General features: G+C 42.5%; 1 protein-coding gene across 1 annotated transcript in view; it reads left to right on the top strand.

The window, feature by feature from the left end:
* cntnap2a (contactin associated protein 2a) overlaps positions 1-14,177 on the top strand; it is a 1,656,857-nt gene that overhangs the window by 684,874 nt on the left and 957,806 nt on the right. Inside the window, exon 14 of the mRNA XM_041183966.1 lies at positions 539-739. Coding sequence (XP_041039900.1) covers positions 539-739 — 201 coding nt within the window. The remainder of the gene's footprint in view (positions 1-538; positions 740-14,177) is intronic.

Consider the following 14,177-nt stretch of genomic DNA (forward strand, 5'->3'; position numbering starts at 1 on the left):
ATTTATTGTATTCTGCTTCGCTTTGTTCAAATACAAATGAATTTACAAAAAATTAACCTTTTAAAAAAAATGATAGGGGAATTCTGTGAAAAGATGTACGACAAAGGTTTTTCTTGTTTCAGGGAGGAAGTAGAAATAAAAGAGTTGTGTGGTGCTTACCTCACAATGAGACATTAAATTATGTCCTTCCAAATAATGTAATCAAGCGTTTTTGTTTAGCTGATGGGGTGAATATCCTTGGAGTCTTCTTCCACTCATCTGACATAGCTTTGGAGGAAGAACCATGGAAACCCTGGAAAATCAGTGCAATGTTTATGCCATTTTTCCAGGCTTTCCAAGGCTGTCAGCTGCCGAAGTTATGCCTAACAAATGGGAGAAGCTCCCCCACACTATCCCACCCCTGGACATTCACCTCTGCTACTCCTTTACACTTGATGGCATAATTCCAGACTCTGCTTATTTGCCAGAAAATTAATACTCACAGCAGTTGGTTGGGAATACAAGCAGTTGATGGTTATGATTCCCTTGCTTCTTACAGAGGATAAAGTCTGGACGACATTGTACCACGACATGGCACAGCAAAGAACAATTTCTGGGTCTACTCCAATGAAACCTGCTGTTGTGAAATTGAATTATAGCACCTCTCTGAACCAGATCTCTGCGGTTACGAAAAGTGCTGAGTATTGTGAACAATATGTGTCGTACTTCTGCAGGATGTCGCGACTGTTGAACACTCCAGGTAGGTCCATTTTGTTTGCTAAAGTGCAAATCTGAATATGCAAAAGGAAAAGGAAGCTAGATGATTCCTTTTTGTCCGGTGATCTTTTGTCAGTACATCGCTCCATTTCTGAGGCCTCAAGGCATGGTTTAATGACACAGAATGCATGTGATTTCATAGCGTCAATAACTGTTATCCTGGAGATCTGGTAGGAGAGGAGTGAGTGTGAACTCATATACCGCGTCCTAAGGTTACAGGTAGGAGGAAATGGCTAACTTTATACCATTTAAGCTGGATAACTTCCTGAATCTGCAACTCTAATTTAAATAAGCATGAGAAACAAAACTGAGTGGAGTCTTTATGTTACTGGAGTTGGTTTAAGTAATTGCTGTTATTTCAGTTATATCAATTGTGTCTCTTACATTTCTGCCATGTGGGCACAGACTGCTGTATACTATGGACAAAGCAAGTATGATAAACTTGAGTTCTCACATAATGCAATGTTTTACAAATGTTTTTCATAGAACTAAGCTGGCATATGCGTTTTGTTGTGAAAACTGTAAAGGCATTACAATGATGCATAAAGGTGCTATGCACTGGGGTAGAAAGTGGCAGAAGAAGTAGCAAATTATGTGGCCATTAAAGTACCATTTATTTAGTTTCAGTAAGTATGTTATTTGCTTTTAAGATATTGTGCTTGAAGCAAATTTTGACATCAATGTTCAGAAAGAATTATGTATGAAATGAGGGTACAGGACATACCTAAAATGCAAAGGATATTGTAGTTCTCATACCATGAATCTTGGAAATAATATATTGGACAATGAGATACATTGAGTGCATGTGTTGGATCTTAGAATGAGAGGGTAAATAGGAAAACAAATTTTAAAACCCTGAATTGGAATAATGTTGCAGTGGAACAGTGTTATCCAGTTGCAGAAAAATAAATCATGCCATTCAATCACATTCATATGACAGGAACTATGTCCAAATGACAGGGCTGCATCAGTTACTTTTAGATTTCTTTTACATAGAAGGATAATTTGGTTTTCCTCAGATTGACCATCGTTTGTTAATATTATATTCTGATGACTATGTAGTTTTTAGTTTAAAACAGCCATTTACACAATTTCTACGAGATTTTAATGAAGTTATGCTAGGAGTCTGGAAGAAGTCCACTTAAGTTATCCTGTGTAAAGTTTAGATTCTCAAATTTACTATTAATGTAGTTTAGTATTATTTATTTGATTAACTCCTAAATATATCTGCGCATCAATTATTCTTTAATTTATTTCCTAAAGCATTTACTTTTCTAATTGCATTAATGTAAGCATTCAATAATTTTTTGAACAGAAAGGTTTTATGTTCAGTTGTGCTGACCAAGATTTGAATGACATCTTAATTGATGATATCCTGAAACCAGATCCCAAACAGATGTCATTGATATGATTGAGTTAGGAGCAGTAATGGGGTTGGGGAAGAGGGGGTGGGGCAGCGTGAGACTCAGGTGGCTTTAACTTCTGGGCTTCACCCACATACCACTGGAATGGAAATGGAGAGGACAGAAGGCTGTCAGGTCTATCCTAAGGGATGGTTGTGCAACCAAGTAACTCACTGTGTGAGAGTCTAGTCTTGCATTCAGAAAAGAGGGATGCCATGACGCTCTTGCTCCTTCTGGCTTCACAAGGAAAGTAATCAAAAGTAAAAAAAAGCCTATTTTAGGCCTGTTTTTGCTTCTGTTCCCACTATCTTCACCTGATAGGAAGGCCACAATGTCTTCTCTATTATGGCACCAATTAATATTGCAGTCAGGGCTTGGTGACATCATAGAACCCCAATCCACATATTTAAAGAAGGACCCCATTGGCTTCTGGGCAGAAGGCTTCTAATGCAGAAGAGCACATGGTATCGGTGCAGGAAGTTCTACCAGACAATTTTAATTGCCCTCCCAGTATCTGTCAGGGAGGTTAGGTTAAAATTGTCACCTGGAATTGTTGAATTAAAACACTGTGGGCCTGATGAGCCCTGAAATGTCAAGTGTAGCTTCTACTTCATTCATCTCTCCCACTGTGTTGAAAAGCACCTGCCCTTTTCATCCTTCCCATGACTTTGGCATTTCCCATGGTGATGTGGCTGATAATTGAGAATCACGTCCCATGGTAGCAGGTGGTCAAATCAGAACATATTGTTTTCAAATCATTGTTCTTTTCAATTGTTAAAAAGTGTTCATTCAGTTCCTAAATTGTTTCCAAAACAAATCCTAAACATTATTGTTTGAAAATGAATTTTTTAAATTAATTTACCAACAGTATGCAAAGTGGCTGAATTTTTACGGTTGTTTTCACTTTAGCTGAGAGTACAGTATGTATTTCTAACGATTTCTAGCTGATCATTGACTTAAATTAGCAGTTCTTGAGCTTCTGCAGGACAAAATGTGTCACTGACAAAAAACCATGCAATAATGTATTAATATCAATTGAGGCATTGAGGCAGGTCATATAGCTATGCAGCAAAGAATGTGATTCCAGAATGGGTTCCTGCAGTAACTAGGCTCCACGAGAACAGACCTCAGGCTTTGAGCAGTTGTTCCCAATTTTCACTCTTCCATAGTGTGAAAGATGTACTTTATCCCATTTGCAATTTGCTTGGAGCACTTACATTTCAAATGTATTTGAAATGACAAAGAGACCACAGGTAAGATGATTAGAAGCCATTTATATATTTTGAAGGTTAGTGATGCCATGGTACATTTTAAGAAATCCAAATCACTAGAATTTTGTAGTAATTGATTGAATATATACATCAAAGTGTCAATTGATAATTAAACACCAGTTTAAAGAGGTTGAATCATATTTTTCATTATTTCTGAGTTATTTAATAATCATTTGCCAACATCAGTGCTCTGTGCTCTAAAAATTTGAACACTTGCCACAAAAATCCAGGGCCAGGATTTTTCAATCAGTGTGCGGGGGTGGCCCTGACACACCAGCACTTAAAATGACTTGCGATGACGTTGGGCATGAGTCCTGATGTCATTGCGCTGTCTCACGATGTTTCGTTCAGCGGGCGCACGCCGGAGTCGGCTGCCTGCCCGCCGATAACTGATAGGCCTATTAAGGCCATTAACAAATTAATTAATGTAATTGTTTACGCTGCCAGTCCAACCCTAAGGTAGGCGGGCAGGCGAAAAGGCGAAAGAGCGTTGGCCCCGACTCCCCCTTAGTAGTGCTGAGCACTACTGCTCGCGTAATATGCTGGGCAGGCCTTAATTGGCCCACCTGCTTAAAATGGCAGTGTGGAGCCGTACGCGGGCAGCGGTCAGCTCTGCGACTGCTCCCGCCGAGCCTGCCCAATGCTGGGAAAATTGAAGTTAGTAACATATTAATGACTTGAAAATATCCTTTAAAATGGAACATAAATTAAAGCATGGCAGTTTTTAAAATAATACTCTTTACTTAGATTCCAATATTCACAGCCAAGGGCCCTGTTGCAGTCACCACTAAAGTTGAATAATGCAAAAGGGAATACAAATTAAATCAGGAAATAGTGCCTGGGTGATACCAAACTTGGATTTTAAAAGCCTGAAGTTGTAGGAGGAAGGAAAGGCTAAGGAAAGTGAGGAATGCTATCATTTTTGGCCCCATTTCCCTGCCCTATCCCTTAGCCCTTCAAGTTTATTTCCCCAAGTGTCTATCTAAATTCCTTATGAAATCACAGATCATCTCCACTTCTACCACCCTCATAGGCAGCAAGTTCCAGGTCATTACCACTCACTGCATAAAGAAGTTTTTCCTCACATTCCCTCCCCCTGTAGCTCTTACCCAAAACCTAATTCTGTATCCCCTAGTTCTTGTGACATCAGCTAATTGGAACACCTAGGCCTGATTTTCTGCTCCCAGGCCAGGACGGAAGATTTGGAACAATTCCTGACTCTGCAATCCTGACCCAGAAGAAATCCCCTAGTAATTCTGATTTTTGGTCCAGTGGAGTGGGTGGAAATGGGAGTCATGGTGGGTGACTCAGGAAAGAATTCGGAGGCTGCTGGGTGCAGAGGGGGCCTGGGCAGAAGACCTCCCTCAGTGCTCCGGTACTTTGTCAAAGATATAAGAAAATGAATAAAACAAAAACAGCCCTGCAGCCCTCACCCCTTGCACCCCCTCAACTCCTACACACAATTCATGCCCCATCCATGCCAACCCATGCCCCCCCACCCAACCCTCATGGCCAATCATACCCTCCATGTCAACCTATGCTGCTCCACTCACTCCCCATGCTCCCTCATATCCTCCATGCCAACCTACACTTCTCCACCCATCCCCATGGCCCTGTATCACCCCTATGCCAACCTTTGTCCCTATATCCATGCCCAATCGCCCTTTATAGCCCCTATGCCAACTTAGTGCCAATTCATGCCAAACCATGCCCCCCCACCCCCATCCTTTTCCCTTACACCTACCATGCCAACACACCCAGTATCCACCATGGCAGATCTCAGGACCCATACTGAGATTAAATAAAATTCTTAGTGAATTCATCAATAGGCACTTATTTCCAAAAAAAGCCACTCTCATTAATAAAAACTCATTCAATACATTTAACCTCCTCCAATCCCTTGTGAAAACAAACACCTCTATTTGTAGCCCCACTTCAAAGATATTATAACCACTTGAAGCTGTCAATCAAATTGTGAACTGAGAGACCCTATTGTGATAATGATAGGTTGGGAAACCAGTCATGCAGCACTAGTCCAGTAAGGATAACCCTTAGCTGGAGGTCAATAGACAGAGTGAATAGCAAGCACTTTATTTTCAAAACTGCAGACATTTTTTCTACTATTTAAAGGGCAGGATAGTTAAATGCCTTGATAGCTTGACAGTTCTTTTGACAGTCCCAATAACCTTGACAGTTGCAAGGAATTTATGCATTTTTTACACAGTTCATGTCTACTTTTAGTAATCTCAAAGGGAACCTTCCCTCTCCCAAAGGGCACCTTCCCTTTTCCAAATGTGTCCCGGGACCCTATCCAAAAGGGTTCAGGGTGGGGCTTATATATTCCTGCCTCTGCCTCAATTTTTGCAATGATGGAGCAGCCTTGCATGAAAGTGCTGGCCCTTGTCTCTGTCTGCTTGATCAGCTTGTCACAGTCTTCCGCACCTCTATAAAATATCCCCTCAATCTCTTTTGCTCCAATGAGAACAACTCCAGCTTCTCCACACTAACCTTGTATCTAAAATCCCTCATCCCTGGAACCATTCTGGTTAATCTCCTCAGCACACCCTCAAGGACCCTTACCTCTGCACCTTCACATCCTTCTGAAAGTATGGTGGTCAGAACTGGATGCAATACTCTAGTTGTGTTTTAATCAGAGCTTTGTAAAGATAACTTCGAGAATTTTTTCTACATTTTCTTCAATAAAGATGATCTAGAAATTCAAGCTGTTCTTCCGTTAGCATGGGAAATTTCAAAACCGATTATAATAAAATCATAAAATACATCACGGTATAAAGAGATAGAGGTTATGGTTTCTAGGATTGAACATCGATCCTCATGTCCAGCACCTGGATCGATCACACTTATCTTTCTCTTGCTTTTTATCACCAATATTCCCTCTGCACATGTGCATGGACACGCAGAAATCCTAAATGTACCGTGCACGCCACTCACAAGCCATCCCCTTTTAGATGCTGTACAGCTGAGCAAAAGGAAAACTTAAAGGTACCTCACAGTGAAATAAGCAGGCTGCACGCAACAAAGGACATGTAGAAGGATTATTATTTGTTAGCAGACCAGAATATCTCTCTACTTGTGGAATCAGGAAATCCAAATCTTCATACCTCCATTTAGTCTATAGATCATTACTTAATTCTGGTGTGAAATAGTTATTGCTTTGATCACTCTGCTCACAAAAGCTTGCTTTTCCACAGAACATGCAAGCTTGAACACTGTTTATAAAACTTTGTCAAGGTCATAAATAAATTTATGGATTGATCCCTGTGGGACTCAGCTTCTTGTGGATGCCAAATTGAAACGATTGTAATTAATAATTATTCTCTGCTTCTTGTAGCCAAGTAATAATCCAATTTACAGCAGCATCTTGTTTCCCATGAGCTTTCACTTTATTCATCAGTTTTCTGAAAGAGGTCTTATTACATATTTTCTGAAATGCAAGACTTGGAATTTTGTGAACAAATGAAAATGGTGAAAGTGTATTAGGGAAAGAGATTTTAATGATCCTAAATGAACGTGAATAAGGGAAAGGAACATCCACAAAGGGATGCTCAATTTTTGGATATAATACCAGACTGGTTATTGGAAGCTGCTGTTCCAATTTAAGCATTTTGCAATGAGTGTGTTGTAGAAAATCACAATGTAGGAGAACACTTGAGAATTATGACTTAAAATAACATTAGATTTAATTTTGTAGCATGAGTAGAGATAGATAATAAAATGAATCTCCTGAATTTCAATCTTATTTTAAATTCACTAGGGTAATGTGGGAAAATTGCTAAGAGGGGAAAACTGTAAACAAAGATAAGTACACTTTGGAAGAATCATTACAATGGATTTCCACTGAAAGACAAATAAGTATTAAGGTATTGTAATTAGATCTCTTGAATATAAGGCCAAAGAATTAATGCCCTCTGTAAAATGTGTCAAGATATTGGCCCACAAAATTGGATTCCATTGCATTGCCGGTGCTGCAAAAATATTAGTCAGGCCACTTCTGGCATAGTCTGTAAAGCAGTGTGGGTGTACCATTCATCCACCATGGGTATGCAGAGTGGGTAGATCATGATATCAAATAGCCTGTAATGCTGATTTGGTGCACAATCTGTGGGTTTTGCAACTTGGAGGTCCAGTTAACGCCTTTTCTTAATTACTCCCAACTCAACATGCATTTAACTACACAATGGACCTCTCCCTTGCTCTCACCACTAGCATAATTTACATTGAGTGGTGCTGGATCTTGACAAGGACATCAAAGGAGCTAAGTGACTCATCAGGAGAAAGCCTGGTCCAGTAATGGAGGCTGTAGTTGAAGTTCCTCTTTGGGTTGCAGCATGACTTGGATATGGAGCACAGGGAGCAGAGAGGGAAGCTGTGCAGAGAAAAGGGAAGAGGAGGTTTCTTAATAAAGATTCTACCCTTTAGAGAACGCTTCCCCTGCTTCCACCCCAGCAAGGAACAGTGTCTGAGACAGTCACATTTCACAAAGGAGGTGGCGACTGAACTATACCACATCCTACAACTCAACCGCAGCAGGGCAAAACAGCGCTGCCAGTGGTTGGGACCAGAGGACATTAGCAGCTGTGAGTGCTGGAAAAGCTTAGCAGGTCTGGCAGCATCTGTGGAGAGAGAAACATAGTTAACTGGGGTTCCAAAGAAGAGCCATATTGGACTCAAAACTTTAACTTGGTTTCTCTCTCCATAGATGTTGCCAGACCTGCTAAGCTTTTTCAGCACTTTCTAACTCCAGCATCTGCAGCAATTTGCTTTAATGACATTAGCAACATCTTACAGTTTGCTATCGTGGAGGCGACAGAGGCCTTTTCTTGAAGGGGAAGGGACTTCATCAGCCTCTCACTGACAAGGGAGAAGCAGGAGGCAAGGACATGTGGCTTTCCTAATGCTTCAGGGTGCAATCAAATTCATGCATGCAACTCTGCGGGCCCCTCTTGTTAACAGGGAGATGTACTGGAGGCACAAGAGCTACCACTCCATTAGCACCCAGTTGTTGTGTGGCCATGCACAAAAAGTCCTCTAGACGTGTGCATGTTATCTTGACAGCAGGCATGACATATTCATCCTGCACCAACCAGGCATAAACGGCATCTTTGGCCTACCACAATGTGCTAGAAACTGGCTGCGAAGGAATATCTGCTCTAAACTAAGAAGGAAGACAAAAGGCTTGTTAGCCTTTATTGCAGGAGGATTGGAGTACAAGAATGAAAAAGTCTCGCTACAATTGTGCAGGGTTTTGGTGAGACCACACCTGGAATACTGTGTGCTGTTTTGGTCTCCATGGGCCGAATAATGCAGGGGGGTGGTGGGCTGCGGCCACAGCTTGTCCACCTGGAAGCAGAGTTAGCATGGAGCCAACCTTCTCCATGCCGGCCCGCCATGCAGCCATAACATGCAGTGGTCAGGCTTAACAAAGGCAAAGTGGGACTTCCGCCCCACACTGAGGAGGAAGTCCTGCCCTCTGGACCTGCTGGCCAGCAGTTCCATCACTCATGGTAGCACCAAGTCCAAGAGCCTGCTAGTCTCAGCTGTCATGTTTTGTGCCATGATTTAAATAAACTGACAGCTCTGGTTATTTAAAAAAGCCTGCCTATAAAAGTTGAAACTAATCTCTGTACCTGCTCCTCTCCATTGATTGCCAGGCACCCTGCTTTGAAATGGAAATGAGACATCATTCTATGCTGTCAGTTTCAGGCAATGCAGCTGGAACCTTTTGCTTCAACATGCAGCCATTATGAACGCGTGGCTGTGTTTCAATGGCTTACAATGGCTGCAGCTCAGCAGGTGATTTAATGATCTAAGAATGATTGACATTTTTAAGAAGCTGTAATAACAGGATATGCCTTTGATGTGGTTTCTTGTTTGTTTACAAACTTTACAGGCACTTAAAATATTACAGGTTTTTTTACACTGGAGTAGGCTTTCTTCTTTCCAGTATCATTCATGGGCCTGAATTTTTCCGTCGGCGATTTGGGGGCGGGGGCTACTTGCTGATGGGAAAATGACAATTGAGGCCATTGACAGGATAATTAAGGTAATTAAAGGCCCTGCCCGTCCAACCTTAAAGTTGGCGGGCAGGCCAGGAGCCCCAGCGGACTTCTGATAAAACATGAAACCTAATCCACTGGTGGGATGAGGTTTCATGTCCGTTTTAAAAATCTTAAATAAACTTAATGTGAGATTTATTAACATGTCCCTTCTCGTGTGACATTATCACATGAGGGGGACATGTTAATATTTTTTTTATTTTTCTATTTTGACACTTTGAAGCACTGTCAGTGATCTCCCTGAGACAGCACTTAGTCTCAGGGAGCAGTGCGCTCTTTCGACAATCGGGGAATCCCTCCCCCCCACCCCCACACAGGAAGCACATAGTGCTTCCCGTCGGGCAGACTGTTGAACCGGCCTTAATTGGCCAGCCCACTTAAAATGGTGCTGAGCCGGTGGGGCCCGCCTGCCAACCTGAGGCAAAATTCTGCCCATAGTTTGAATTCAGAGTTTATTAGATTGTTAGAGTTTTTCCCCCAATAATTTTAACATAATTCCCATTGCTATTACATGGCTCCTGAAAACTATGCATACCAGGTGAATGATTATGGAGGGTAAAGTGGTGCATGGGCTGGTGACATGGAGATGGCATGGGTGATCTGAGAGGGAATATGGTGGCATGGGATGGATGAGGAGTTGAGTTGGCATTGGGTGTCACAGGTAACCTGGGTGGCATGGGGATGGTTGGATGGTGAGGATTGTGAGGGGCAAGGGTTAGGGGTCTATAAACGATGTTGGGAGGTTGTCTGCCATATTGGAGAATTGAGGTGGGCCTTCTAACTGGCCCACCTCAGATCCACACTCCTCGCACACTGCACCCCTGTGTGAAAAGTCAGAACTCCTGGGCAAAGTCAAACATGGGTTGAGTGTGCATTTCAGAGGCTGCAAAATGTTCAGGCCGGGATTTCCTGGGCCCACAGGAAAATCCAGCCCAGGAGGAGGGGGCGAAAGTGGAGTTGAAGCTGAAGATCAGCCATGATCAGACTGAAAGGCGTTACAGGCTCGAGGGGACTTATGATTGACTCCTGTTCCCTTTTCTTGTGTTTGTATGTTTATTTTCAATCCATCTGCTACAGATAGGTGACAGAAAACTTGGAAATATTGTGAACTTTGAGAAGGATAATGATAAACCTCAAGGGGCAGAGAGAGGATCGTGGAATGGGAATGCCCCTGGCTTGTGAATTTTAATGCAGAAACATAGGAGGAAGAATGAGGAGAAGCAATTTAAAATAAAGGATGCAATTTTAAAACGGATGCATATGTACATAAATTGTTTAAGGTGGCAAGGCAGGTTGAGTAAGTGGTTAAAAAGACGTACAAACCCTGGGCCTTAAAAATAGAGGCATAGAATACGAAAGCAAGGAAGTAACAATGAACCTTAACAGATCAATGGTTTGTCCGCAACTGGATTATTGTGTCCAATTCTGGGCACTGCACTTCAGGAAGGACATGAAGACATTAGAGAGGATATAGAAGATTTATGGGAGTGGTTGAAGGAATGAGGGACTTCAGCTTTGTGGAAAAATTGGTGAAGCTGGAGATGTTGTCCTTAGAAAAGAGAAGGTTGAGAGGAGATTTGCCAGAGTTATTCAAAACCAAAGATGGCCCAAGCATTGTAGTTAGGGAAAAACTGCTCCTGTTGACAGAAGGGTCAACAACCAGAGAGTGTTGATTTAAATCAATTGATCGAATAAACAATAGCAAAATGAGAATAATTTGTTTTTCCCAGAATCAGAAATATGCTACCCGAGAGTGATTGAAGCAAATTCATGCAGGGCTTTCAAAAGGGAATTGGAAAAGTACTCGAAAAGAAAAAAATTGCAGGACTGCAGGGAAAGGATAAGAAAGTGGAACTAACAGAATTGCTCTTTCAGAAAGCCAACATGGATATGAAAGGCCAAATGGTCTCTTTCTTTGCTGAAACTATTCTATGATGTCGTCACAACAACCTCATGGCTATAATTCTGAAATAAAAGCCACCAGCAAAAAACAATTCCAGGACAACTTTATCTAACAACACTTTAAACAATACATGCAAAACTGAACTATTCATTCTTCATGCCTGTCTTATTGGTGCCTTTGCCTGCAGTAGTGTTCCTACACAGCTATACACCATGACTGAAGCAAAGCTGATGAAAGGCTGCTGACTTTGACAGGGGAACAAGATTGCAGATGGTCCTTCAGGATCGACTTGAGTAGCTCTGCACCTTCTCCAACTCAGCACGAGTGGTAGCAGCCTGGGCTGGCTGGCTGAAAGACAAATGCAATGATACTGGCGGAGTGGCGCTGGTGGGAGCACATATGCTGTCATCTTGAGTCAAGCCTACCTAAAATGCATGGGTGCAGCACCCTTTAAGGGGAACAGGCTGCCATTAAGGAGTTCAGACTATCCACGAACGCTGTTGGGCCCTTTGTTGTATGTGCAACCAATGTTTAATTCTGGTCTGCACGGTACAATTATTGAAATGGGCAGGCAACATAAAGTTTGCATACTGCCTGCCTTAACGCTACTAGGCATGGGCTATAGACACATTAGGGAGGATTTCCCCTTGTTGGGCAGGCGCGGTGGGCAGGCCCAGGAATGGCCACAAGACCAACGGCTGCCCGCGATCGGGCTCCGGCTGTGATTTCATGCTGGCTGGCCAATTAACAGGCAGCCAGCATGAAAGGCACACTAAGAGTCTTAGGGGCAGGAGGAGTGCGAGCACTCAAGTGTGCGCATGCATGGGGCAGTGCCCACTGACAACTCCCTGAAGGCACAGAGCTACTCAGGGAGTTGACGGATATTAAATACAAAAATAAACTTTTTACATATGAGATAAACATGACCCACATGTGACTCAGTCACATGAAGAGGGACATGTGAAAAAGGATATTTAAATTTTTTTATTGTTTCTTTTTTAGTAACCGATTGAGGTTTTGTTAAAAATGCGGCCTATTCACCCACCCGCCAATTGAACGGTTGAGTGGGCAGCAAAAAATACAACTTGATTAATTACTTAAGTGCTTTAATAGGCCTCTTAATTGTTGGCAGGCGCGCTGCTGCCTCTCGCACCTGCCTGCTAACCAAAAGACCGTGAGAGTGCGCGATGATGTCAGGACGCTCGTCCGATGTCACCGCACACTATTTCACTCCTGTTTGGGTCAGGCGCGCGCCCATCTGCGGGACGAAAATTCTGCCCATTGTGATCCCCAGGCTCAAATACAGGCATTGTCGAATTTTCCCACTATGTTCTGCCCAGTTGTTACCATTGTGTATGAAATCATTTAAAAGGCTAGAAATTGCTGCTGCTGAAAATAGCAAATGAATGTTTTTCACTTTTATATAATATTTCTCTGTCCTCTATTTGAGTTGAAGCATTGACACATTTATTTTGAACACAAACAGAAAATGTTGGAACACTCAGCAGGCTAGACAGCACCTGTTGAGAGAACACAAATTGAAGTTTCAAGTACAGAACCCCTCCTCAGAAACATTTATTTTAAAAATGGTTAGTGCCTCCATTGGAACAGCAAACAAAGGAATTTCAAGGTAAAGAAAAGATGAAAAATGGTCAGGTCAAGTATTGAATCATAATTTAGATGGCACAAAAGATGTGAAGGTGACTATATTTTTCAATGAGAATTTCCTAGGAGTTTCTGTTGCCACATCTTTGGTAGGTGATTAGAAGAGCTTAAGGTTGATTCTGCTGTCTTATTCATAAGTAAAAAAGTTCAAGCTGGTACATTAATTCATCTGCCTGAGTCAAAAGACTGAACTTAATAATGTGAAAATCATTCTAACTCGAGTGTGTGCCAGGCTCATGTTCACCAATAAACATCACTCTACTCTTTTTCTTTGTACCCTTTTAACATAGTAGGTGGAAGTTTCCATACCCACTGGCGTCGGGCGTGTTTGACAGCTTGAGCAGACAATAAGGCGAGAAGGCCAAAAATTGGTTTCCCAACATCGTGAAACCAGTTTGCAATCGTCCGCTCTGCTGTCAATGGCGGGCCGTGTTTCCCACCGTCAGATGTCAGGAACTTCATTGTAATATATCTGCATATAATTATAAGCCCAGCTCACCGGAGTCATCCACCCCCAAGCTGGATCATCCAAGCATGTCAACATGTTCCACAACTGTACATAAGCTACGTGCACCTGGCGAGCTGCACTTCGCTCAGGACTTCAATGTTTGTTTGTCTATCTTGCTTCAGACAGGGCTCATGGTCATCAGTGCCAGATTTCGCAGACAGCAACATATCACTTTTAGGGGGACTCACAGGCAGGTCTTTGCCTACCAGACCAGCCATAAGGCAGGGTTGGCTTTTCAACAGCTGTCGGTCTAGGGCTTGCTTGGAGAAAGGGGAGAAGTGGCCTCAGGCAAGGGGAGAGGCTGCAAGGCTAGGGCATTACTGGGGAAGGAGGGTATTCCAGGAGGGATTGAGTTGATCTATGCAAGTGGCCTCAAGATGATGAGGGTTGAAGAGGTAGTCTCCTGAGGAGATCAGGCCAGATGGAGATGTGAGGGTGTGTGTGATAGAGTGAGTGGTGATGTCCCTTGAGCTGGCAGTGAGTGAGATGCCAATGAATGTGTGATGCGCGTGTGACTATAGGAGTTTAGAGTGATGAGATGGTTGCCTTACCTTGGCAGCACGGAGGAGATCATTCATTCTCTACATTGGATGG

Source organism: Carcharodon carcharias, chromosome 3 (assembly GCF_017639515.1).
Source record: "Carcharodon carcharias isolate sCarCar2 chromosome 3, sCarCar2.pri, whole genome shotgun sequence".
NCBI classification, from domain to species: Eukaryota; Metazoa; Chordata; class Chondrichthyes; order Lamniformes; family Lamnidae; genus Carcharodon; species Carcharodon carcharias.